We start from the raw sequence: 27762 nt of genomic DNA, 5'->3' as shown, positions 1-27762 counted from the left end.
GTGTTTGTGGGATTTAGAAATTAATCACAGAAACAAGATTCATCTTGCTATTGCAGAGAAGATCTGTAGACTGAGAATCCTCAAATGCATCCTACCAAAAAAACCCCAAAACAAACCACGAAACCACAACAATTTATAAACAGGCACAAATCAGCCAGTCATGGACTCTTATTTTATCTTGCCTTGCAGGTCAGTTCTTGAGCCATGAAGTTAAGCTTCTTCAGGAATCCCTAAACACGAGTGGTCAGGAGGTTGGGCAGAACCAAACGGAGGCGTTGAAGGCAAACCCTACAAACACCCTGAAGGTGAAGGGGCGGCTGGTTCCTGTGGTGTGGAAGCAGAGGAGGATCTACAATGGCCAGCAGGAAGTCGACTGCTGGTTTGCCAAAAACAACGCGGACAAACTGATCGATGGCAGCTACAAGGATTATTTGGCTTCTCATCCCTTCGACATAGGCACCAGCTTTGGGACGATCAACAGCCTTTAGGACTGGTCACAGCAATGCACTGCAGCAGCACGTGGGGTACCAGGTCCCTTCTGAAGCCTTTACTAAGCAACTTATGAGTATTTCCTTACCTTTTGGTGCCAAAGAAACCAAGGATTTTGTCCTTGGAAATCAGCTGTCTCTCTTTCATGCTAAATGAATGTTCATCAAATTCCTGAAGAAAAAGAAGGCTGGGGGAAATGATGTGGTTAAAGGCATGATTGATGCTCTCCCAGTGGGAAGGGAAGGAGAAATGAGCCAGTGAACAGTGCAGAGGCTGCTGGCCTTAAAATAAAGCCATGCAGGGATCTGTGCAATACCCCCTGGGGCTGGTGAGTCACCCCACGAAAGGCAGATCATACAGAACAGTGACTGTTGAGGTGAAAGGCTTTGCAAAGAAGTGACTTGGAGCACCTGCTCCGACCGTGGTCCATGGGGAAAGGAGAGAAAGGCAAAAACAGAGAGGAGCTGTGGGTGGATATTCATCTGCAGCATCGAACAAAATCAAAATCTTAAATCAACAGGTCACAGGAGGGTATTGCTTTCCTGGTTAGTGGGATGAGGTCTGGATTTGCCACTAAACATGATGTTCCTTGAATCACTACAAACCCTTACAACAGTGGTGAAAACCTTAATGGGGTTGCTGTCATGGTGCACAGGCTGTGTGCTTAAAAAGCACCTCTGGTCTTCAGCAGAACAAGAGTGGTGCAAGCTCCCATTCCATGGAGCAGTTAATTCAACATCATTGAAATTAAATAACATTGCAGGGTTAGTGATTTCTTGAGTCTTGACTCCCTCAGGAAGAAACAAAGTTCTGCTCTGAGCTTCCAGCAGACCTGCCATGTCCTTGAGCATCACACCCCTTCTGCTCAGCAAAGATTAAAATTTCCTAAGGGATGACAACCCAGAACCCTCAACAGCTTGTGAGCCTACAAAGCAGCCTCTGGAATCTTGACTAGACAATTGTAGCTGCTTTTGTAATTAGGGAGGAAGTCTTTATTTATTCCAAATTGTCAAAAAATTTTCATTCCGATTTCCCCTGGCTTCTTCTCCTTCCTTACACTGCAGGAATTTGTGCGCAGCAGGAATTTGGCAGCAGGAGGTTACAGAAGGGTCTGCCAGCCACCCCCACTGCAGGTGGTGCTCCAAACCCAAAACTGCAAGGCTGTGGTGTGTTTTAGAGTGAGGCATCACTGAGCAATGCTATAGATCAGCCACAGGGGAGTTTTAGCAAAGAACTTGTCCAAAGGGGACTTGACAACCATAAAGACATTTACATGGCAAGGCCAAACTGAGCTCATGAATACTCTGCCTTTCCAGAACTGAAAAAGAGGGAGGCTGGGTGTGGAAGCATCTCCAGGAATTAAATGACATCCATGTGTTAGGAGAAAACAGTTGCCAGGGACCTACAGAAATAGGTTTAATCTTGACTGATTTTTTTTTGTTTTGTATTTAACAATTAAATCATATTGTTGCTGTTAGAGCTCCAGCTGCTGGGGGTGGGGTGGTGATTTTCCAGTTGCTTGATCAGCTCATTAGTGCTGCAAGCACCGTGGCAGCAGAGCAGGTGGCAGGCATGGTTTCTTTACTCACACCATGTGCTGCCTGGAAACAGCCAAAAGCCACCAGCAAGATTTAACTGCACTCTGGAACATCCTTACAGAGAGCTCAGTTAGCACAAGACTCATGCCAAGGCTCGTACTTTGGAACAAAACATAAAGAAGAAACTACTGCTTTGGGCCCTGCTATCTTGAGAAATAGCTCTGTGAGGGAGAGCTGAAGGCAAGACCTTCAGCACAGTCCTGAGTGTGGAATAATAACAGAGGTTTAATGCTCTGCAGTTTGCTTGTGGGCCAGAAAGAGATGAGGAAGAACAGCTGTGAAGTTGACTTCTCTGCCCAAGAAGAGAGTAGGAAGATCACCCACAGGCCACATCCAAACAACCTCCCCTTTCACTGGCACGGAGCAGACAGGAAAGTGGAGGGGATTTCTGGACACCCCAGGGTTTGGCAGGTGTTTCCATACTGTCCTTACTGAAACCTCCCCTCTCCTCCCACATTGTGCTGTCCACGTGCATTGCTAGGGGGAGGGACTGGCTCAGGCTCTCCCCTCATCTCCTCTGTATATAGACATGTATATAATATATATATATAAACACACACCTACTGCTAATAATTTGGGTGCATCATTGCTCCTCTTTCTCCTCCTCCAGCCAAGGAAACACATTTCTTTCAGGGCCTGAAGATAACAAGGATCAAGTCCAGTGAAGCACCTGGAGCAATATACTCAAGGTCTCCTGAAGGCTCCAGTTATCCATTTCACAATAAATATTTTACAGTGAACGCTGCAGTGAAGCTTTCATTTGGCAAAGATAAAACAAGCTTTGAAGCTAAGGTTGTGTGTGTTTTATGCTGCTGGACAGGCTTATGTTACCAGATGACTGAAAGAACCATTCATGAATTAACAATAAGTTGGGAGTAAGTAATTTCAGTGGAAAATTAAAGTTCTTTAGTCTCTGTACACTTGGTAGGAGGCAAGAACAGATTCCAGGGTTCTACTCCCACATTGAAATGAGAGTTTAACCACAGACTTTAAATACAGTAGAATAGGACATGGGAAAACAGTTTGTGCTCCTGCTGCCCCAAGAGCAAAGACAGGTCATGGACTGTAAATTTCTAATTTTTTCAGCTCTGTAGTGGGCATCACAACACTTCCCTCTCAAGGGGGAGTATGTTCAGGCTTGATCCTCAGAGCCCTTCATGCTGTCCCAGAGAGCTCCCAGACCTCTGTGCAGTTATTGCAGTGAAGATGCATTTGTTCTCATCTCCATGAGTGTCACAGAGCACTTGGATTCACGGGGATGTGCCCAGTGATTGCACATTGCTCAGACAGCTCAGGAATGAGGCTGAGCACTCACTCTGGAGTGCAATGGCACCATTTCAGAGAAGGGAAGGGAACAGGGCTGCTGGAACAGCACTGGCTACACAAGGGTTGAGAGGGAGAACCTTCCCCCACATTTTACTTCTCCTGCTATTGCCAATTGTGAACCTTCTCAGACAGCCTTGACTAAGAGCTAAAATGAAGGTCATGTCACTCACAGTCCAGCTTAGGTCAAGGACATTGGCCAAATTTGCACTCTTCACCCATTGCAGGATTGCACTGTGCAGCCCCATAGCAAGACCAGAACTCCAAAATACCAGTATTCCTCAAAACAGGGAGCCAGTTTCCAATAAGGAAGCTGTTTTAATCTATTTCCAGTCAAAACCTTGCACAGCACAGGACTTATTCCAACCCTTACCAGTGCAGAACCTCCTAGACAAGCAGAAGTTGTGCTGTGAAACTGACTGCACTGAGCAATATAAATAATCCATTCAGAGAGCTGTGTGCCATGTGTTCCAAAAGCCTTTTGATGTGCCAGCAGAAGTAGGATTTTGACCCTTCATTAAGGAAGAAAAACAAAAAAGGACTTAATTTCCAGAAAAACAGTTTAAAGCTGCACAGCTGCAAGTGTAGCCAAGTGTGTCTAGTTCACTGAGGGGCATCCGAGACTTTGATTTGCATCTAAGGCTTCAAACCACTTTGAAGTCAGGAGAAAAACAACAAACCAAACCCCCCCAAAAAAACCCCACTAAATATCTTCTCATGCTCCAAGCTCAGCCTTTGCATCTAAATCCATCCAAGCTAGAAAATCCAAATCCTTTAATTTTTACTCCTTAATAAGGGCTGTTTTCTTGGGAAAAAATACGAGGGGAAAAGGAAAAATAAAAGAACATTCCCATCCTTCACTTAAAGGGAGTTGTCTTGTAAGAAGCAAAGGCTAGCTAAGGCTCCAGTAGAGAGAGCAGCCCAGTGGATCCTGGATCCCTGCTCCAAGGACTCTCCCCCCTATTTGGGCTCTGGCTGGGTCTCTCCACAGCTGTGTCTCTGCATCCAGCCTGGGAGTGGGGTGGTGCAGCTGCTCTGTGCTTGCCCTCTCCCCAGGACAGCTGCAAAGTGTTTTGCATTTTTGTGTTTATAGACAAATACAGCTTGCTAAGAGGAAAGCAAACAGGGCAAAGCCCTGCCCTTCAGACTTGGAGCAGAAAGTGCCAGTCCTGGGGTGACCCAGGGTCTTTTCCAGCAGCTGTACCACCCCAGGTCCTTCCTCACCCCCAAAACAGGGCTAGCTAATGGGGCTTCAGACACAGTTTGAATCAGATCCTGCAGACATTTCAGTTGTTTATTTTAAAGTGAGTAAAAGCCAAGCTGTCAGCTTCCAGTAAACACTCCCTTGTAAGGCGCTGACTGGGATCCATCTCTGAGTCTGTTCTGCAGCCCAGCACAGGCTGGTGCTGCAGCATCAGGGCTTTGCACTGAAGCAGCTCCTGCAACTCAACCACAGAAACCAACCTCTGTAGCTCAAGCTCTTCATCTCTAGGTTCACCAGACCAGCTCTGCAGCCCTGCTCCTACAATCTTACCTGGTCAGGAAAGATTTCAACAGCTCCCCTTCCTCCCTTTCACAGCGTTAAGGTTGTGCAGAACATTATGCAAATGAAGGCATTTAATCTATGAAGCAATTTTAGGTCAAATATTTATTGGATTCCTTATAAAACAGTAAAAAGAATCAGATCCACTGGGACAAGCTTCCCAAATTTAAATACATATTGCAAACCATTTCTTTTGAGCATTGTGCATATAAAAGTGTCACAGTTCAGGTACTACAGAATAGAGCCTTTTTTTTTCCTTTTTCCATTAAAAAACCAGATAATATTTTCATTTCAGTCTCTAGCCCTGACAAAAAAAAAAAGTTACACCCAGTTGTCTAGCCAGGGAAAATCCATCCCTGTATCCCCAACCTCAACATGCCTGCGTGTGGGGCAGACAGGTAAAGCAGATACTGCTCAAGCCTGTACAGGATGCACAGACAGCATCCACAGGACAGCTCTAAGATGAGGCAGGCAAAAGGATCTCTCTAGACCCACAAGGATCACCCAGTATTCCCCACCCTGCCCTTCCTTGGCCAGCTCAAGGATCATCACAGTGCTGCTCCTTCCTCCACCTCCCTCGTCCCGCTGTTGTCAGATGACCACTTGATAGCTGGGCTGCTTCATCTTCTGGCTGGTTCCCCAGAGTCCTGGAATATCCTGGTCGCTTTCAGACTGATCAAAATCCATGTCTGGAGAGAGCAATACCTAGAAAGGAGAACAGACAGATGCTGTTGGAGTCACAGGTCTCAGAGCTTCTCAATACTCCTTGCTGAAAGAGTCAAGCATTCCTAGAGGGGTCTGCTGCCAGATCCAATCCTCTCTGGCAGATGGGTACGGCCTCAAGGTCATCTAGACCATCTCTCCAAACAGATTTGGGCACAGGCACCATGACAATCTGGTGTCCCAACCCCTTCCCTGAGAGCAGAATGGGCAGCTGAAGGCTCTGATCCCCATGGGACAGAACTCACACATGGATGTCCAGGCCTGGCTGAAGCCTCAATGGAGCTGTACAAAAATGAGGCCACATATTTTGGGAACAGCTGTACCACATGTAGACCTTTTCCCAGGCCCCCAGCTGCTTGTCACCTCCACAGCTCAGCCAGAAGAGCAAGCAGGGCTACAGGCTCAGCTCCAGCTATGGAGCCAGCCCAGGAGGGGTGTCATTTCTGCCTGGCAGCACCTCATTTCTGCCTGGCACAGCAGCTCCTGGCTCAGTCTGAGTTGTGGGGGCCAAAGCAGAGCACTGATGTTTGAGGTAAAAAAGCACATTTTTTTTCCTTGCTGGAGGACCCAAGGAACCCCTACAGCCTCAGTAGTTAACTCCACACCTGAGGCTACCATGGGCTGCTCTGAACTGGCTGCCACCAGCCTGGAGCATTTGCAAGATGCAGACAGAGGCATGTGTGGGCATTTGTCAGCCACATCCTCTGAAAGAGGAAAAAGGCCTGATTTTATCCAGGAGATGGCTGCACTGCCTGCAGAAGAGCTGAAACCCATTGCCAGGCAGCCAGCAGTGTGCATGGATAATATTCATGGCTGGACAGGTTAGAATCATTGAATCCTCAAGGCTGGAAAAGGCCTCCCAGGCTGAGTCCAACCATTAACTCAGCACTGCCAGGTTCCCCAGTAAACCTAAATGTCCCTGAGCACCACATCTACATGTTTTTTCAACACTTCTAGGGATGGTGATTCCACCATTTCTCTGGGCAGTCTGTGCCAGGGCCTGACCACCTTTCAATAAAGAAATTTTCTTTCATATCCAATCGAAACCTCCTCTGGTACAACTTGGGCCTGTTCCCTTTTGTCCTGTTCTTGTTACCTGGGAGAAGAGACTGATCCTCACCTTTAAGGGAGCTGTAGAGAGGAATGAGGTCACCCCTGAGCCTCCTTTTCTCCTGCCTCCCCAGTTCCCTCACTGCTCCTCACCAGAGCTGTTCAGACCAGGCTGTTTGCTCAGCCCTGTCCTGCCCCCATCTCCTCAAACACCCTCATCTGGCCAGGAGAAGCTGCACTGTCACCATGAAGTCTCCCTGTGCCTGACTCAGCAGCTTTTCAGCTCCAAGACCCAAGTCAAGGGATGGTTCATGGACTTCCACAGCCCAGTGCTCACACACAGACCATTCCCAACATTCCCAGAGCTCAGGATCCCTTGGGCAAAACCAGGAGCAGGGGAATTACTCCTATCTCTATCTCCACCTATCTCCACACACAGCTGTGAATTAACATGCCCTCCACTTGTCAGGCAGCACCACGGGGCCAGTCACCACAGCAACAAAACCACTAAACAGGAAAAACACAACTCCAGTGAGTCAGTGACTTCAAAGCAGCAGAAGAGCCGCAGGGGAAGATTTCCTGCTCCCCACCCTCACACACACCCCAGCCCCTCCATCCAGGGCTGTTCTCCTCACAGTCACCCAAAGGACAGCAGCAGAGTGGATTAAGCTCTCTTGTTGTCCCCCTCATTGGTCTCAAGGAATTTTTTTTATTTTTTTTTTGCTTCAGGACACACACTGGAAAGTTTCCATCTCTCTCACGTGAAGATTTCCTCTGTTTATCACACTGGTATTGTGATGCTGTTGGACCTGAAGAAATGTGTGTGTAATTACTCACAGGCAGCACTGTGAACTCGCTGAGCTCTGACAGGCTGCAACAGACTGGTTGTGAGGCTGTTGAACTGGTGATTTGGGTGGCTTTCAGCTGAAAACTCCAATCCCCTGCAGCCAAGCAGGGATGGTGACACAGTGCTGTGCATCCAGACCCATCCAGGCTGCTACCTGCCCACCACAAATTTCACAGAATTCACAGTATGACTGGGTTGGAAGAGACCTTCAAGATCACCAAGTCCAACCCAGCCCCAACACCTCACTTACAGGAAGCCACAGGAGCAACAGACCCCCAGTAACTTTTCCACAATTCCCCAGGAAGGGGCACCATGAGAGAGCACCTCATTGCCATGACAGCCACAGGACACACCCTCAGTTATCATCTGCAAGCCCAACTCCAATTTGGGAATTTTCAGAACCACTTGGACAAGGCTTTTTCCCTGCAGATGCATGCAGGTCAGGATCACAGTGGGGTTGGTGGCACAGCTGGGACATGGTTTCCCAGTCCTGGGACAATGTGCTGCTGTCTCACTCAGCACTCCTCAAACACCTCACATTCCACAGCGTGATTTGCCATGAGTTAGCAGGACTGTGAAGTGGGACAGTTTCCTTCCAGAAGCACCTCTATGTCCACCTTCATTTATCTTCCCTGTAAGGACCTGGCACCTGAGTTCGCCACGAGTCTGAGCTAATTAAAAATCAAAAATAAAATCAAAAATAAAATTGTTTCTCGGCAAAATCCAACTTGCTCTTGGACTTTCTAAGTGTTTCAGCATAAGTTAGCAGCACTGGTGTCCATCAGCATCTTCATCTAATGAATGCCAAAATGCAGAGTTCCTTATGAAGGGAATTAGGACTGGTGCTGAACTCCATCCTGACCAAAGGCAGGCTCCCATGCAGTATATTAATTTTCCTTCCAGCCTCACAGTAGCCTCTAATTTCACCTTAATTTTCCTCACAAGTACCACTGTTAGTAGACTTTTGCTTTAAGGGTTGTCTCTAAAAATGTAAGCCTTCAGGAAAGGAACAGAAACTCATCCACCTCCCTGGGGAAAAAAAAAAAACAAAACAAAAAACTGAAAAAAGATCAAATAAAACATTATTAAAACTGACTTGTTTTCCTGAGTGGAGGAAACAAAGAAATCACTGATAAGATCTAAAGTTCATGGGAGTTACAAGGGCAAGGGAAAAAAGTCTTGGGTCAAGGGCAGGACACATACAAAGCAAAAATAAGGGCCTTGCAGATGAATTAATTTCCCCAGGCTGAACAGCACTGGATGCAAACTGGCATTCAAGAGATCCTTTTCTATCCCACAAGAGGGGAAAAATATTACTCCATGAACATTTACAAGGCAGGGCAGGGGACTGAAACAACACAAAGCTTAAAGACTGACATGGAAGGAAAGAGGGATGAAATTCTTCCAACCCTAAGAGGGAGTTTGTCCCTTTCAGGGATTCAGTGTAAAAGAAGCAGCCAGAGCTCATCCTCTGGCTCACCAAAGAAGCTTTAAAGCCCACAAGAGCTGCCACTTCCTTGGCTGCAGGCAAAAATACAGGAGGATTGCTGCTGCTGGGTTTCTCCCGGAGAAAGCACAGAGCGTGGGCTTGTAACAGGTTAACTCCAGCCCACTCTTTCCATTCTCCTTCCTATCTCTCCCCCTCCTTTTCCAAACACGAACTGCTGGTTCTTGTGAAAATAAAGACACTCCATTGGTGAGACAGGCAGAGGGCTGAAATTCAAGTCAGCAGTGAGATGGGAGCTGGTGGCGCCTGCAGCGAGACAGCCCTGATGGACCCTGATAAACCTGGGGGACACATTAGCTCTGCCCCCCTCCCTCCTCCACTGGGCAGCAGGGAAACATGAAATTCCCCCACCTGAACAGGTGATTAGCAGCAACAAGCCCAGCAAATGCTCATTTTCTGCTTTTGAGCCTAAATTCCAGTCAATCCAGCTGTAGGGCTCAGCCAGTCAACATGATCTTTAATTCACAGCTTAAGAAGCTGACACCTGAAGCTGGAGCTTAAGGCTATTCCTCAAGGCCCAGAGCCAAGAAAGGGTTGGAAAACAAGTCACCCACTTCTGTATTTCTTCATAAACTTCCTTCTCTGCCCAAAATATTTGTCAGGCCCGACGCACAGGAACATGTCTGAGCATGAAGGAGGCAATCCCTGCAGACTGCTCTGAGAAGAAACCAGTCTCCTTGGTACTGCAGTGATGGATCAGAGGGTTTCAGGATGAACAGATGACCTGCACATTGTTGAATTTCTGCTGAAGTCTTCAGAGAAAAGAAGTCAGGTACGTGGAAGGTGAGAGAAATCTTTGACAGAAAGTGGCAGACTGTGGGAATTGTTTCCACTACTTGAAACTCCCTGCCTGTTGACCTGCCAGAAGAGGCTTTCTTCGCATCTGGAAATTAGCAGGTATTGTTCCTTCAGATTATCCAAAAACTGAGCTAGAGGTCACCAGTGGAACAAGGCAGAGGTGCAGCTCCATCTCCATGGAGCTGTGACACCATCTGTGACACATCCACGGCTGCCACCCTCTGTGAGCCTGGATGCTCCCAGGTTTGGTCCCAAAAGCTGTGAAGGAGATCCTTGTCTCAAACAGAGATGTCACCCACTCAGCTCTGCCTCTGAGCTGGTGTAATTCTGACAGAGCCTGGGCTTCAGGAACACATCCAGTGAGCAGGGCAGGGCTTGACCTCCCCAGAGCTGTTCATCCAGAGGCAGGGCCAGCAGGAGTGACCCCCCTGTCTCAACAGCTGCTCCCATCTGCCTGCCCTCCCTGCCAGAGCCAGGACTCCTCTGACACTGCACGAGCAGTGGCACTTCCTCACTGCTCCCCTGGGACACAGAAGCCTTGGCTGCTGAGCAGACTGCCAAGCACACACTGTGAAAACATTCCCACCTCTGTGTGCGCTGCAATGTCACCAGTGATGGGCCATCCCATCTATCAGCACAAGAGCTGAGTTACTCCTTATGAAAGGACTCTCAGAGAGCAAGAGCTATTTGTGTTCATCCTGAATTCCTCAGCAGAAGCTCCTCCAGGAGCCAGGCTGCGATTGCCAGGAATTATCTTATCTTGGTAAGTCTCACCAGCGAGCTGCAGGGTATCAGCAGCTGTACACAGAACACACTGAAACCAGGCCTGGGTGCCAGGAGAAGGAAGGGAATTCCTCCCAGGGACCAAGACTGTGGACTCTGCCCAAAGGTCAGTGAGAAGTAGACACCACCTACCCAACAAACCCCACATGATTAAGAAGAACAAAGTCTGCTGGAACTGCAGCATTTCCTCTCCCACCATAACTTTCAGGCTCAGACTACACAAAACACAGCCTCCTCCAGCTAAGGGACAATAATCTGGTTGAAAAAATACCAAATGCTGACAAAAATAGGATTCCCAGCTAAGCCTTGTCCTCTAAAAGACCATTACAGAGAGGAAAGTAAGCTCTTCCCAGCCAAAATTAATTACAATTAAATATAGCAAAGCTCAGAGGGACAGTTTTAGCCTGCACGCACAGATCTGTGCAGAAGCCAGCTCATCTCCCCAAGACACTGTCATCATCCAGGGCAGTATTTCAGCAACACTTCCTGGGCTGTCACACTGCTCATGGTTAGAGTGAGTTTGACTTGGGAGGGTGATCACCCACATCCAGGAAGCACCACCCCAGGTCCAGGCAGTGTGATGTTCTGTTACAGGGCTGTGGTAAAACACACAGACCATCCCACAAATTTGCATTTTGGTCTGAAGCACAAGTTTGCATCCCTGGTCTTACCTGAGATTCCTCAGTCCTCCTGGCCCGAGGAGTTTCTGTGGATCCATTGATGTCTAGGGCATCCTTCTGCTTGTATTTCCTCATGATCAAGCTGTCCACAACCCAGAACATAATGGCCTTGGGAAGAAAGAACTTAAATCAACAGATTGCAGAGACCAAAATGTAGAATCATTCAGTCACAGATATTTCTTCTCCTCTTGGCTTCTCCAGACATCCAGACTTATCAGCCTCGTATCTAAATCAGCCCTGCATCAATTGTGCCCATGGAGACTGGATGAGTCCAATTCCTTCAGTCCCTTCTTACACAAGTCCTTTTGTTTCCAGATTAAATAAAGACCACAACAGGCTGAGTTTCCACAGAACATAACCACTGAACCAAGCTCCATCCAAAGCTCATCTGCCTGAACCAGACCCTGGTCAGTTCTTTGAGGACCAGAATCTGCTTTCCAGTGTGGGATTTGCTTTCCAGCCTGGGATGGTGGAGAGAGGCAGATCAATCCAACTTTGCCAGTGCTGCATCCATTGAAATGTGCATGGGATGAGCTGGCAGTGAGTTCAACTCCCTGCTTGTCCAGGGAGCATCTGAGTGTTAACACCTTGTTCCCACCACCCACCTCAGCAGGAGCTGAGCAGCAGCTCAAGGATTACCCAGAATCAGGGGAACCAGGAAAGAGCTGAGCTTTCAAGAGGTTTTGTCCAACTAGTTTTGAGAAGAACAGTTGTGGGTAACCCTGAGCACCTTGTCTTGCTGTAATACAATCTGACATCCAGCCAAATGACTGGATTGCAAGGTCACAAGCAATCCTACAGGACATTAAAGGGTTTTGGGCATCCCCATGCTGCTGAGATGAGCTCTCACCTAAGGAGACCCAGCTTTATTCCAAGAGGGGAAGAGTCAGCCCCACAGCAGCCCAGAGAAAGGGAAGGGAATTGGGAACAGAGACTGTGGCACTGACAGATTTGTGACTGACGATTTCTTTACACACCCCTCCACCCTGTCCCAGGCACTTCAAGGCTGCCCCCAGCCAGTCCCTGTGCACTCCCATGAGGGTGCACTGTAATCTCCCAACCAGCCCACCCAGCTCTTGCAGAGGCACCACTCACATTGACTATGAAAGGCACAACAAACATCACCAGGACGAGCTCCAGCTGAGGGTTTGGGATGTAACCCAGGAGGATCTGCTGAAGCTGCAGAGAAGAAAATATTTAGAACACTTAACGTTATTTAGAACACTTTAGCATTATTTGAACAGCTCTGTTGCAAGATCTTTGATGAAAATTGCTTGTCTTTTTACATGAGCAGCCAGAGCGCTGCAGCCTGTGTTTCAACCCAGCCCTTAAAAGATTACACAGGATATTCCCTTAGCCCAGCTGCCAAACACATGATTTTGTGCAGAAACAAGTCCTTCAGTGCAACTATCCATGACAACAACTGGTGGGACTTCCCTTGGCTCCCTGGAGGTCCTCTGCAGAACAAGGACACCAGCCACAAACAGTAATAATGGAGAGGAATCCAGAAGCTTCTCTGGATCTGGATTTGTGCTGCTGGAGAAGTTCACATCCAAGTGTGAGCACTGTGGGCTACTGGGTTTGAAGGACAACCCTCAAAGAGGTAAGTGCTCCCAGACTGCTGGAGATAACTCCTCAGTTACACACAGTGCCTGGTACCTCAGAGCCTGCTCAAAGAGGACTCCAAGCTGGAGTTATCCTGACTCTCAGAATTAGGTTTTTACACCCATCACACCTACCTGCCAACAGGTAAGTGGCTAAAAGCCCCACAGGTTATTATTTTTATTTTTTTAAAGATAAAGTTCTGATCAACACAATTAACACTGCTGGCATACAGAAGCAGCTGAGCAGGAAAAGACAACACACTACTCATACAGCACTTTCCAAATTAATCTCTAATCCCCCAGTTTAAGCACAGGATCACAAAACACCAACACAGACTGACTTGACAGAATAACACAGAAATCCTCTGGCAGAACTGAAGGAGCTCAGCTGCCAGCCCAGCCCATTTTAGCCTTCCAAGAATGGGGAAGAAAATTAAACCATCATCTTATTCCATTAGCTTTTGACTAGCAAGAGAATGCACCAGAAGCCAAACCATTATGAAAGTCATGTTTCCCAAAATTTAAGTAATAGCTAATGATTACAGAGTGATTTCAGTAAATGTGAAGATTAAAGGCCTTCAATAATGGGAACCATGAATCGGGCAAAGCAAAAAGAAACCACAACAGCTACAGCTAGAAAAATACTGCTTACCTTCGTCCAACCAGGGATAAGCAGGACAAGGCTAATCACAGTCTTCTCAAAAACCATTATCAGCAAGTAGAGGATACACTGGCCAATCCAGGCAGCAGCTTGTGGAGGGTCACCTGGAAAAACAGAATATTAAATCTGGGACACAGGACAGGAGGAGACAGCCTTGCAGAAAAGTTGCCTCATGCTTGATACTGACCCTCTTCTCTACAAGGACCAGTCACTACCTGCTCATTCTTCTATAAAATAAATGCAAATAGATCATTAAAAATATAATCTGCACTGTGCTCCCTGCCAAGCTTTACCCACACAGTTACCAGAAACATTTTGAAAATTTCAAGTAACTGTTTTCATTCCAAGCAGTGTAATTTGTCAGGCCTGAAGAGAATAATTTCATTGTGCTGATGAAGTGAAGGGCTGGTTATGTGATACTGTCTGAGCAAGGGACAGGGGCTCCATCACCCCAGGTTTTAAAGCAATTCACTCAAAAAGAATCAATGCTAATTAAATATGAATGTTTCCAACGGGACACTCACCAAGAAATAAGGAAAAGCATATTTGTATTGTTAACAACAATAATGGTTCTGTATCTATTACACATGCTTGCTTCAGCCCTCTGTGAGCACCCTGCCAGCTGGTTATCACCTCCCCTGGCTCACCAGAATATCTCAGCTCTGCAAAACTGAGCTACCCTATCTGCCTCAGGAAAGCTGCAGCATTTCCTCTTACCACTTAAAGACAAAGATAACCCCTGGCAACACTTGTTCCCAGCATAATCTGCCCGGAATTTGGGATTCCATCCATGCAAAGGAGTCTGTGCAGTTGGCACTGACAGATGCCAACACTCGATGTGGTCAGAGGGCAGCAGGGTGGGAGCCTTGCTTCACTTTTGTCCACTTTTCCCCACTTTTCAGCACAATTCTGTCGAGGTGTGGCAGGGGGAGACAACACCAGCAACCTGCAAAGGCACATTTATCCACACCAATAAAATCCTCTGGTCACAAAAACCAGCAGCACATGCTGGGATTTGCTAAGAGCTGGTGTCCAACCAAGCCCCAGCTCTGTGGGGGTCAGCTTCCCAGCAAGTGCAAAAAGGGTTTTCAGGTACATTTGTCCTTATTCTGTCATTTATTAGCAATATACCAGAACACCTGCCTCGTTGCAAAGCTACAGCTAAAAAGCAGAGGAATCCTGGTGGTGTCCAAGGTAGGATCCCAAATTTCTTAATTACTCAAGACATGATTGAGAAGGAAGCAAAGAAGAGGAGAGGGAAGAAGGGAAGCTGAGGGTGCAGGGATGAGGAGAGCAGGCAGAGAGAGCCAAACCAGCAGGAGCTGCATGGAGGGAAGGCAGGAAGAGGGAGCCAGGAAGGTTATGTGGATGCACACCCAGCAGAGCCTGTGGAGATTTTGGAGAGAGGAATCTCTGCTCCTTGGCAGGCAACAGCTTAATGGGTGGTCTGTGAGGAGATGGGAGCAGTGTTAGAGCCACAGGCTGGTGTCAGAGAGCCTTTGATCCTCCTAAAAGCCTCTCCCAATAGATTAGGATGCCTGGCTGCCTTTGGCACACACGTTGGGTCTAGTGAAGCTTTTTGCCCCGTACCCCCAAACAAACCAATTCTCCCAGAAACCACCACATTATCACCACCCATCAGAGCTCTGAGTACAAACAAATCAGGAAAACAAACACAGCCGTTGTATCCTTCCTGCATTTGAACTCTTTCCCTTCTGCTCTGTGTTGTCAGCTGTGCTCTGTCCCCCGTGGAGGGACAGGACTAAAGCCACAGCACCTTTTGTGAATTGGCTCTTTGTGACAGCACTTCCCTCTGTCATCTCAGCTTGCCCAAAAAGCAGCAGCAGGTCTGAGATCTCCCCCAAATGCCTGCCCCCTTGCAGGGACAGGTCACTGTCATTCCCCACCACAACCATGGCTCTTTGCTCTACACTCTGTGCACTGCACAGCTCCAGGAAGGTTTTGGCTCACCAGGCCAAAGAAGAGAAAGGAGAAATTAATATTCTCCTTCACCCCAAAGGATGCACCCACTGAATTTTGACTGCTCTCCTCCAGCAGCTTTCCTAATGCTCCCCACCACCAGCAAAGCTTCCTTGGAACAGCCCAAGAACCACTGGAGCCTGTGGCAACCACACACAGACCCTAGGAAAGACAAGCTGCTTCTAAACCCACCCTAGGCATGGACTTGCCTGGGTATCCAACACTTCCACATGCAGCAAGAAGATCTATTTACTGTTATTATTTATTTATTTTTTACTGCATCCAGACCTCCCAAGGACAGGAGGCTGCTCTGTACCAAAATGATTCAAGACAAAGGTGAAAACAAAACAGCAGCACGGCCTTAAGGGCTGCAAAGGTGACTTAGAGACAGCAGCTCATTTCCACTTCACCAAGGAATGCAGCTGTCTGCTTCTCACCTCAGCAGGTGTGGAGTCATCCAAGGACCACTGATCCACCCCAGTGTCCATCCAGCACTAATCCACCACTGATTCACCTGACTCTGACCAACACCAGGAACATCCTAGTCAACATTTCCTGGAACCTCATCAGGGAAGGTTTTGCTGTGGTCCCTAGACCAGCCCATGTGACAGATTTGCCCCATCTCCTTCCACAGAAGGGAAAGGCTGGAAGACTGGAGCTGAGCTCATGTAAGTGCTGCTTTCCTACAGAAAGCTGGTCAGAGGCATCCTCAGACTCAGCCTGAGGTCTTTGGTGGATCAAGAGCTGCCCTGCTCTGTGGGTGGGAAATGATTCTTCTCACAGGAAATGTTTCTATACATAAATCTCGAGAAGAGCCCACAAGAATTTCAGCCACACCATGCTGCCAGCCAGCAAAAAACTAATCTGCTACCTGGAGGCCAAAAAAAATTAGAATAAAATAGATGTCCTCCTCTTTCCTACAACAAAAGAAAACTCTGAACACAGCAGGGTGGGGAACTGGTCTGAATGACCTCTGCAGCCTCCACATCACACCTGCTGAGTGATTAAATGTATAATATTCCCTCTGAACCCTTCCAGCTTCTTGTCCCTGGTTCTAGCTGGGAGGTAACCCAGGACATCTCTGTCGCCCTGATTTTTTAAGATTTTCTAAACCTTCTGATGTCTTTGCATTCTTGTAGCAAACTTTCTCACACACTCTCTGTAAACAGCTTATTGTTTTGTATTCTTTTATGGAAGAGGAGAAATTTGATGAACTGTTGGTTTGTCCAGTGTCATTGGAGAGGTGGCACTTTCACCCTCCAATCCACTGTCACCTTTGGAAATCTGTAAGTGTTGGAATCAGAAAATAAAAGTCCCTTTTTCCTGCCTTGAGAGCACCAGCATGTCTGCATCGTGTTCTCTCGTGTCTTATAGTGACACATCTCAGCTCTACACATGGAGTCTACCACAAACCTCTCCCTCCAGCTTAGAGAACAGCCTCTGCTAAAACCTTCCTGCAACCATCTCCCATCCTCGTAGAAATTAATATTCTCCTTCACCCCAAAGGATGCACCCAGTGAATTATGACTGCTCTCCTCCAGCAGCATTCCTAGTGCTCCCCACCACCAGGAAAACTTCCTTGGAGCAGCCCAGGAACCACTGGAGGCTGTGGCAACCTCACACAAATGTGTCTCATCCTCCACTGGTATGTGGGAGCCCAACTGCTGAGAGCCAGAGCAGCAGAGCCTGAGGTATTTGAGCTGTTACCACACAACAGGATTAGTTTTAATCCAGGCTGCCTAATGCACCAAGCTGTCAGCACAGCCCACATGTTACTGCCAGACAGCTTCATTTACAGCCTTCTGGGGACTGGTGTGCACAGAGCAGGTAGGAAAAAAGCTCAATCACAGCCAAAGTGCAGGGTTCAGGGGGTTTGAGGAAAGGCAAGTATTTGAAAGCAATGGAAGTTGTACTGGGTGACAAGGTGGGGTAGAAAAAGTCAATAAAAACTTCTCAGGAGATATTCAAATGGTACCTCCAAAACCAAAAGATCTAATTACCAGTGCCAAGTAGAGAGGGTAGGAAATGGCAGAAAACTCTGAATTGTGTGAAAATGGTTTTGCCCTCCAATTGAGCCAAAGTTTTTACAGATGGGAATGTGGTGAATCAGAGCAGCCAGATGGGTCCAGTGGATATCCCAGACCCCCTCTGGCATTTTCTGCACCTGAACTAAAATAATTGAATCATAGAATGGTGTGGGTTGGAAGGGACCCCACAAGCAGGGACACCTCCCACTAGACCAGGTTGTTCAAAACCCATCCAGCCTGGCCTTGAGCACTTCCAGGGATGGGGCATTCCCAGTTCCCCTGGACAACCTGTCACACTGCTGAACCAGAGAAAAGTGAGTGCACAGCTGGAATCTGTCCCCAGTGTGCAGTGTCACTGCTCTGCATCTTTGGTCCCTGTGGATACTCAAACTGCAGGGAACAGTGTTGCTGTCATCCAAATTCAGAGGTTGCACCCCTGCTCAGAGCAAGGGACCCAACCAGACACTCAGTCCCTGAGCAGGACCTTCAGCCCTCTCCTCACTTTTCCCCCCTGGCCCTAGGGGTGGAAAAGCCCAGCAGGCTGAGGACAGGACAGCCCCTCAGGTTAGAGCTATTTCCAGCAGTATTTCCTCAGGCATTAGCAGCCAGCTCCCTTGACTGCTCCAGGACGTGGGAATATTTGTTATGGAAATTTTGTACAGCATCACCACGGGGCCAAAAGCAGCCTACACAGGTCCTCAGTTAAACTCAGCAGCTGGCACAGAGCAGATTCTCTTAGAACTAAATTTGACCAGCAGAGTTCAACAGGCCACTAAACAGACTTTGAAGGCCTCCAAGCAAGATGCCTTTCCATTTCCAGACACTGAACAAGCACAAAGCATCAGGCTTAGACAGCCAGTGACCACAGCTACAAGTCAACATCCAGATGGGCATCCAGAGGGACATTTTCCACTGAGAACTCTCTTCCTCCCCCTCATTTCTTAATGCTCCTCTAGAAAAATTTACTTGCACATTGCAGGAAATCTCTCTCTCAATACTGGGGTATTTCTGAAGTAATCTGTCAGGGCACTGCAGCCATAGAAAGGTGTTCTCCAGGGAGCTGCTCATTGCCATGGGGAGGGAGAAGAGAGCTGGACCAGTCTGGAGATCAGGCACAAAGTTCAGTCAGGCTTGATCTGCACACCCTGGCTGGAGCCAGCACATCCCCTGCTCAGCCTGTCCCAGCCCAACAGCACCTCCAAGAACTTGGGTATCCATCTCCCACATCTTTTGAAGCTTTAGCTCAGCTTTGTTCTCCTCCCTGTGATGGTTCCCTGCAGGGACAGTTTCTATGACCTGCTACAGCACTGGCGTGTTTGTGGAATTTCACAGAATCATCACAGAATGGTTTGGGTTGGAATGGACACTAAAAATATCACCTAGTTCCAAAGCCCCTGCTATGGGAGTTTCTCAGGGTCCCATCCAACCTGGCCTTTAACACCTCCAGGGGCAGGAGTTTGCTAGCTCTGAGTAGGTGTAAGGCAACCCTCACTCCCCAAAGCCCACCTGTGCCAAGAAAACACTTCCCCAGTCTTTGATCTTAGGAGCCAGGCATCCTGAGAAGAGACAGCACTTTCCAAAATGCAGTTTCCTGTGCTTAGAGGCAGTTCAGAGAGTAATCAAGAGCTTTTGGGCAAAAGATGGAGGAGTATAAGCAAACAGGAGCCTTTGAGTCCCCACTAGCTGTAAAACAGATCATTCCTGGCTGCAGCAATGTTTGGCCATGAGCTCAGGCACAAGAAAGGCTGATCTCAGAATGCCTGTTCCTGGGTTTTTGGAAATATGGAAATAATTGATTTTTCTAAACAATTCTGGACAGCTGGATGCTTAAAATAGCAGCATAGATTTAAGTGCTTTCCCTCCCCTTTACTTTGCTTCCCCATTAATGCAGCTGCACAGGGGGAGCCAGCCAGGGCTGTGGAGGCAGGAGGAGCAACCAGAGAGCAGGAGGAACTGCTGCAGCCCACACCAAAGGACAACTGCAGTGCTTTGCATCAGCTGCAGGGCTGCTGGAAGCACACAGCTGTGACAGATATTATTTTTTTCCCCTCCAAGCTGATGCAGGAAGATGGGTACTGGTTCTACTGGAGAAAACCACAATCCTTCTGTTCTGATGGCTGCAGCAATGGCACTGACTGCTGTTTGCAACATTTGGTGCTCCCCTGGCTTTCTCCTCTGCAGGATTTATGTTGCTTCCCTCAATTCTCCTGAGGAGCAAAAGTCTGGTAGAGCAATTAGCCCAGAAAATGAATCATATTCCTGGAGCCTGCATCAAACCGTACAAAGTTTACAAGCATCTTCCCAACTGTTTTGGAAGTTACTTAACACCAGAGATGAGGGCAGGAGTGTTTTCCTTCCCCAGCCCTGCCACAGGATTGCCTTGGACATGTCACTTGGCTCCCACCTGTATTTTCCACTGGGGTCACTCTGGCCAGAGACCTGCACCAAAAACTGTACTTGATGGATGAGATATTTAACCCCCAATCCAAGAACCGAATTCAAGCAACAGCACAAACTTGTTTTTCACTAATGGAAGCAAGATTTTCTCAAAGGAGTGAGCTGTTTCTGTGGTCCAAGCCAGCCCTAATGAGGGGCCAGCTACAGAAGTTCATCCCTGCTCTGCCAACAGACTTTTCATGGTTTTTGCTTCTGCTCAGCTGCAGACGTGGCGCACGAAGCTGAAGCTGTGTCCTGAGCTGGTTGGGCTTCCAGTCCTTGTTGCTCCAAAGGGGAAAAACTCCAGTTCCTGAACTAAGAATATCTGCATTCTTCTGCTGTCTCATCTGACTGACTGATCTATTATAAAGGAGGAGCTATAAGGGAAAATACAAAAGGTGTTGCCCCCACCAAACGCCTGCTGTCAGGATGCTGAAACTGCTCTGGAGATGAGCCTTGAAAGGCACTCTCAGGTTTGAGGGGAGCCAGTCCTGCCCACATCATCTCATTCCCAGTGTGCAGCTGCTCCTGCTGCCTCACAAACCCAGCCAGGCCCTTCACCCTCTGCCATGGCCCATCTGCACAGGCTGAGCAAATTCACAAGGCACTGGGGTCTCCAAACCAATCTCACTTGGGTCCAAGTTTCACCAGCTCAGATGCCAGATCAGCTACTAAAAACACACACACACACAAAAAAAAAAATCAGACTAACCTCAGAACAGACTTCATGATTAACTTCTTAATGGCAAGACTGAAATTTTTATGAGTAAGATGTATTTTCTGAAATAGGACTGAATCCATCTGTACATTAGATGTAATGTAAAATAAGCAAAGCATTAATTTTTCCCTTTCTCACAGCTTCTCCAGCAAGTTGGCTCTGCTCTTTTGGAAGGGAGCTGCTACCCCCTAGTGGGGCTGGCTGAGAGCAGCTTTTTGAAAAGGTTTTCTCCATCTCAAGGCAGGAATTTAAAGAGAAAGAGGCCACACTTGAGAACTCAACTTTTGGGGTCACACTGTGCCCTGGCTGATCCCTACAGCTCAAGGCAAATACAAGAAAAACTCCATATTCTGAATGAAGATGATAAGTAAAAACCCACAGAAAAACCCAAAAAAAGAACCTTATACACCTTAATTTACCACACCAATGTCCTGGGGTATATTCCACATCCAAGGAAATGTTCAGCTTTTCCTCACCTGCTACACTCCAGTGGTTCTAGAATTTAATTCCCCCTCAGGAGCTCCTTGAAGAAGGGATAACAGCTGCTCCCATTTCAGCCCCAGACTGGAGCTCCTGCTATTTTTTGCCCCCATTCCCAGCTGGGAGCACACCAACCCCCTCTGGGCAGAGCAGGGACACCTACCATACTCCCCAAAGACCAGGTATGTGTATTTCTTGTGCTGCACGATCCAGGAGACAACTTTCACACCCAGCCAGATCAGCAGCATCCCCAGCGTGGCATCCAGGATGAAATTAATAAGGTAGCTAAGAGCAGAGGAAAATTCAGGTTTCAGCTTCAGTGTTCTAAAGTATTACTTAAAATCTTTAATTTCATAATGGAAATTAATTTAAAAACACCAAGATTTTAAATAAGCCTGCTTAACAATCCAAACTTGCTTTCTTTCTCTTTTATTGCATTTTCCTAAGCCTTACCACAATTTCTTAGTTTAAAAGCTTCTTCAGGAGAGAAGGCATAGGCTCCAACAACTCTCTGGCACTGTTCATTTATTCATATAGCAATAAATACTTCTTAAAAGTTACACCGCCCCCACCCCCCAAAAAAGGGAAACTTTCCATTTGCAGTATCTTTTTTTTTCTAATAAAGAAAAAATGAAATCTCAAGTTTCAGAGGAAACAAAACCAAACTGTTCCCAGAATTTCACGTGACAAAATGGCAGCTTTTTGGGCACCACAGCTGCTCTACAAACTGGGCAGCAGAAGAGGCATAAAGTCCATTTTTTCTGAGCAGCTGCAAGAGGCTCCAAAAAAAGAGATACAGACTGAGAGGCAGGTTTTGGGAGAGGTGATGGGCCCTGGCTCAGCAGCAAGAACCCTGAGGTCCCAAAAAGCTCCAGTTTCAGGTCCCACTGCAGATCCAGGAGCTGAACCCATCCCTGCCAGGAGATTTTGGCTCAATGGATTTGAGTTCTGCAGCTCTGGAAGTTGGAGTGTCACTGGGCAGAGTGCCAGAGGCAGGAGATCTGTAGGGACCTTCTGGGGATTGCAGGGTCCAAGCTCTAATCCAGGGCTTGGTATTTTAATGAACTCCAAAAACAAAAGGAAAAAAAAAAATCACATAGATTAATGTGTTTTTTTCATGCAGTTTTCCATTATTGAAATATTTTCTGCCAGATTTCTACAGGAGGAAGAAAATGCCAAGCACAAGGCTACAGCAGTGAACACTTCCTTTTCCAGAACTCGATGCTGCCTCTGAACCAAGAAACTGAAAACAAAAATCTGCTTTTGATATCCACTTTGAAAGCATAACATTAAGTTTTTTCTACATCCAAAAACTCAGGCTGGCTTTTTACAGTTTCCAGCTGCTGAAAATCAGAGCCTTCCATACAAACATGGAACTCTGGTGGTTTATTCTGGGCAGGACACAGAGTAGGAGCCTCAAAGCCCAGGGACAGGGCTGGAGGGTTTTAAGCTGCCTGCTTCAGGATGACAAGTCAGGCAGGGAAACATAAAACACACATCAAAAATAAACAACACACCCAAAGGGCACAGCATAAAAGCATGAAAGGGTTTATTTTAAAACACTGTCTGTTTAAAAAAAACAACAATACATCATTTGAGAGGTTATGTGCAGCCCCAGCCAAACCTTAGTCTGCTTAAAGAAACATATCAAACTGCAGAACTTTAATATAAAAAAGGAGATGGGCCAGAAGGTTTTAAGGAGCATTTTGAAGCCTAAAGGAGTTTCTCAAAATGAGATGAGGTTAATGCTGAGACTAAATTTTTATCTGCAAAGTGCCTGAAGTAAAGGTGGCATTTCTACATTTAGTCTGAAGTTTGGTTTAGAAATCCCCCAAACAGGACCAGCAAAGAAGACAACAGAGACCACAAAAACAAGCTCAGTAGGGTTTATCCCCATGCAGTGCTTCAGATGGATCCATTTCCACTGTTCATGACTCTTCCCAACACAATTCTCCCTCTGACAGATGTAGGGCATGAAGGCCTTGTGTACTTACAGAGAGCAAGGGTCCTCCTCAGTGAGATCAGACAGAAAAACATTGGCAAAGTGGATGAAGAGGGCACCTATGGCTTGCTTGGAGGTATCATAAAACCTGGAGGAAAAACCAAGATTTTCTGAAGGAGTTTTGCAGGGAATTTTATTTCTAGGGAACACCTAGAAATAAAATTTATTTAAATTTAATAATAAAATTTATTTATCTTTATGGAGATTTCCTTGGGAAGCAGCAGCACATTTCATTTAACAATTAAACGTCATACAGGACACACAGGGGGCCTAGGAGACTGTTAGTGTAAGAGGAAAAAAATATTATAAACACAGCTTTTTCAAGTCTCAAATGAAAAAAAATCTCACCATATCCTCCAGGGACGCCGCTCTGCCTTTGGCTCCTTAAATCGTTTTACTGCAAAGAGAACCAGAGAGGTTCCATCACCCACATGAACCCTCCATGTGTGCAGCCTGCACCCACCTGCACTGCAAAAGCAGCCCAAAAATCCTGCAGGAGCCTCAGCAGCTGCAAGTTTCAAGCTGAGCAAAGCCAAAGGACCTGCCCAGGGCAGTGGTGGAATCACTGTCCCTGGAAGTGCCCAGAAGACACAGAGTTTGTGTTCAGGGTTAGGGGTGGGCTGGGCAGTGCTGGGTTAATGCTTGGCCTTGATGGTCCTGGATGGCTTTTCCAGCCACAATGATTCCATGGTTCTGTTCTCTGGGAGCAAACCCACCAGAGGCAAGGCCCAGGGGTCAGCAGGATGGACAGCAGAGGTGCTCAGAGAGAGGTGTGTGCTCCTGGCATCCTTCAGCAACAGCATTCCCCTGCCATGGGACCTAGGGAATGCTGAGGGAGGGGTCAGCACTACCTGCCAGCCCTAATAATCCTTCCAGGCAATCTGAAATTGCAGTGGCAGTGAAGGAACTCTTCATTGCTTGAAGCACACAAGGTCAGGTAAGTGCTCTGCTCTCTCCAGCTGTATCTGAGCCCTCAGGCTGCTCCCAAAGGGCAGCCTGGGCTCCTTCCCCTGGGAAATGCCTTCCTGATCCAACATGGAAGGATGCAGGGACTTCCCTGACAGGAGCCTTGACATTTCAGAAGTGCAGCTTTGCGCTGCTTTTACTGGCAAGGTGACAGGGCAACAGATGAAAAGACAAGGGTGAAAGGACAATGAGGAACTTTTTACAACTAAAAGAAGAGATATTTAGGTGGGAGACTGGGGAGAAATTCTTTACTGTGAGGATGGGGAGGCACTGGAAAAGCGTGCCCAGAGAAGCTGTGGCTGCCCCTGAATCCCTGGAAGTGTCAAGGCCAGGCTGGACAGGGCTTGGAGCAATCTGGGATGGTGGAAGGTGTCCCTGCCCATGGCAGGGGGTGGAATAAAATAGTCTGTAAGGCCCCTTCCAACCCAAACCATTCTCCAACCCTGTGATCTCCCCTAATCCCAGGATTTAGTCAGGCACGTGCAGGATTTGGGGCCAGTCTCAAATCCACAGGAAACCAGCACTGCTACACCCTGATCCATTATTGCAGTGATGAGTAACAAAACTCCAGTCAAGTCACACCAGCCGCTGCTGCAGCAGCTGGTCCTACCCCTGTGCAGAAAAAAACCACCAGTTTCCCTCATCCAGCTGAATCCCACCATGAGATATTCCTGCAGCAATGACTTCCATCAGCTCAGACAAGATCTATCATCACTGGTGCCCTTCAAAAGCCAATTTCATTTCACCTACCCACAAGCATCAGAGCCATGGACCATCCAAGAGCCCAGAAGTGTTTAAAGCAACCCTCAGCTCATGGGGGCAAAGAGAAGCTGTTGGAGGGGTCTTCAGGCCACCAGGCCAGCCAGCTGACCACCAGCCCAACCACAGGAGCACCAGGGGTGGATTTTGATTATTTTCCTAATGAGAAGTGACATGTTATGTATCCCCAGCCACTCAGGCTAGAAACACAGTAATTCAGTGTGATAAGATGACAAGTAAGAGGTAAGAAGTTAATGGTGTGGTGCCTTGTTGAACACAGCTTGTCATGCCTCATTAGATTTAAGAGAGTTATCTGAGACTGTGTAATTATCAGAGACAGTAAAACTGTTGTATTAAAGATAAAAGCTAGTATTATAGAGAAATAATTAACTGCTTAATAGGGCATTTACTGTGCAGAGCTGCAGCAGGCTGTCTCCAAATTAAACCAGAAATCCAGCCAAGATTACCAGAGCTTAGACAGGGAGCAGAGTTGTTTGGTAGCTGTGACCCGGGGTTGGGGGGGGGGATGTTAAACCCACAGGAGCAGCACCACATCTCTGAAGACTCCAGGAGATGATGGAGCCCTCCATGAAGCAGCACTTTGTGCTCAGTGAGCACAGCAGGGCTCTGGAGAGTCAGCAGCAACTGCAAAGCTTCCCTCCCCTCTTCCAAATGCTACAGAGAGCCAAGCCATGGCATGCACAGGCACAGGCTCAGCTGGATCAAGCTGGAGAAAGGCTAAAATCTCCTCTGTTCTTCTCAAAATGTGTTTCCAATCACTGCAGTCCACTCAGTTTTCCACCAGCTGTAGGTGGGTTTGCTACCCTGGCTCAGACAGATCAGTCCATCCTTAATATTTACTTTAAGGGAAGTTATGCATGCAACAAGGAAAAGAAAATGTGATATTTGAGTTCTAGCCTCTATAACCAAATTAAACTCCATAAAAACACCTGAAACAAATTAAAAATGTAGTTTACTGCACACAGAGTTGCACAAGATGGAAGAGAACCCCTATTCAATTAGACTGAAAATGAGACTGGAATGTAGCTGGTCTATATCAGAAGGCATCAGGAATTTGTCTTCCCAACCACAGTATTGAATATTTTAATGCTGCTTCCCTTCTCAGCCGTGTCCATGTGCAAAGCAAGCTGCCTTGTGCAAGGAAGCAATGTTATTGCACATCTTGGGAAGGAATTCTTCCCTGTGAGGGTGAGAAGACCTTGGCACAGGGTGCCCAGAGAAACTGTGGCTGCCCTGGATCCCTGGAAGTGTCCCAGGCCAGGCTGGACAGGGCTTGGAGCAGCCTGGGATGGTGGAAGGTGTCCCTGCCCACGGCAGGAGGTGGAGCTGGATGATCTCTAAGCTCCCAACCATTCTGTGACTCTGAGATTTTTAAGAAGGGGACCAGGTCTGTCCCACTGAACACGAGCAGAGCACCACTGGGAGGGTGCCTGCCTCCTGCAGGCTCTGCCCTCAAGAGCTCCCACCCTGCCCCTGCTTGGCCCCACTGCTGCAGACAAAAAGCTGTGAAGCTGAACCAAAAGGGAAGGAAGATGGGTGACAATTTGAGAGATCCCCTGACCACAGCAGAGAGAGGGTAGGGCAGGAAACAAAATACTTCCCAGCCCTTCCTCTTCAGTCAAGGACAAAAAAGATTACACATGCTTGAAATCCCCTCAGAGCCACCAGGCTGGGTGGAAGCTGACATCTGAATGAGAACCTGTGAAAAGTTAAAAGAAAAAAAAACTATTTGCTGGAGTCTGTCAATATAGATCTGGAAGCAGTCAGAAAGCTAAAAGATAAAAGCACAGTGACAGCTGTCCTCACTCTTTTTCCAGGGTAATACAGAGGTTAATATTCCTTATGGTGTTCTCTTGATGCATCAGAAAGGGGACAGACAGCTTTGGTGCCCTGCACAAAGACAAGAGCTGTGAAGTTACCAGAGCTTGTCACAGCCAATGTCCCACAGCCTACTTCTGCTTTTAAACAAATTCTCTGATTCTAATAATTGATTAAGACAAGGGCAGTAGCAACAGCAGCCCTACTCCCTTGTGCTGTTCCTCACCCACACTGGAACATCCTCCCTGCATCCCCATTGACCCCACACTGCATTCAGGCACATCTGCTGCAGATTTGTGCACCAGCACAGGTATAAAACAAACCCCCTAATTTAAGCAGGATTAGCTGCAGCATCAACCAGCTGCTGATCAGCAAAACAGGCTACCAAGTCAGGTTTCTACAAAATTATAGGGGGAAATTTATCTCCCTAGGATATGGTTAGACATGCTTGGCTGAGAGCCAGACCACCTCCCTGACAAATCTTACTGCAACCAACCACAGGAGTCTGAAGTGAGGTTTGGGAGGGAGGTGTTGACTCAACAGACAGAACTTTTGGGATTTGATTTACAGGGATTCAAGCCTGACCTCTCTGAGCTCAGAAGCAGGCATGGGGGATGGATACTGAAAAATGAACCTGATATGAGAAGCATTTATAGATGCATTAATACACCTAAATTGTGAAAGGTCCATCAAAAATAGTCTGAAATGCTCCAAACTGGTGACACTGCTATCTGCATTTAAGAGGGGACTAAACTTACTGCCATAAACCCCATCTCCAGAGCCACATCCCACTAGAAAGAGGGTCAGGACTTTATTTCTGCTCGTGACAAAAAAGACTCGGAGCTACTGTACCAGGGAGGAAACAGAAGCTCTTCCCCTGCCCAAGCCCTGTGTTATTTTCAGCAGTACAGTCTCCAATAACACATCTCAACCTATTTTGCAGGACACG

The 27762-nt window shown here is 47.3% G+C and overlaps 2 protein-coding genes across 2 annotated transcripts in view; one reads left to right on the top strand and one right to left on the bottom strand.

Moving 5' to 3' along the window:
- Positions 1–2878, top strand: part of ITIH5 (inter-alpha-trypsin inhibitor heavy chain 5) — a 45700-nt gene extending 42822 nt beyond the window's left edge. Inside the window, exon 14 of the mRNA XM_064421716.1 lies at positions 190–2878. Coding sequence (XP_064277786.1) covers positions 190–488 — 299 coding nt within the window. The 3' untranslated portion in view covers positions 489–2878. The remainder of the gene's footprint in view (positions 1–189) is intronic.
- Positions 2879–5040: 2162 nt separating this feature from the next.
- Positions 5041–27762, bottom strand: part of LOC135301540 (store-operated calcium entry regulator STIMATE-like) — a 29462-nt gene continuing 6740 nt past the window's right edge. Inside the window, exons 2-8 of the mRNA XM_064421726.1 lie at positions 23598–23646; positions 23242–23337; positions 21411–21532; positions 13598–13710; positions 12437–12520; positions 11333–11449; positions 5041–5658 (exon numbers count right to left, since the gene is read on the bottom strand). Of these exons, the coding sequence (XP_064277796.1) occupies positions 5545–5658; positions 11333–11449; positions 12437–12520; positions 13598–13710; positions 21411–21532; positions 23242–23337; positions 23598–23646 (695 nt within the window). The 3' untranslated portion in view covers positions 5041–5544. The remainder of the gene's footprint in view (positions 5659–11332; positions 11450–12436; positions 12521–13597; positions 13711–21410; positions 21533–23241; positions 23338–23597; positions 23647–27762) is intronic.

This window comes from Passer domesticus, chromosome 5 (assembly GCF_036417665.1).
Source record: "Passer domesticus isolate bPasDom1 chromosome 5, bPasDom1.hap1, whole genome shotgun sequence".
Taxonomy (NCBI): domain Eukaryota; kingdom Metazoa; phylum Chordata; class Aves; order Passeriformes; family Passeridae; genus Passer; species Passer domesticus.
Note: the sequence above shows the minus strand (reverse complement) of the source record. Positions and strands in the feature narration are given on the sequence as shown.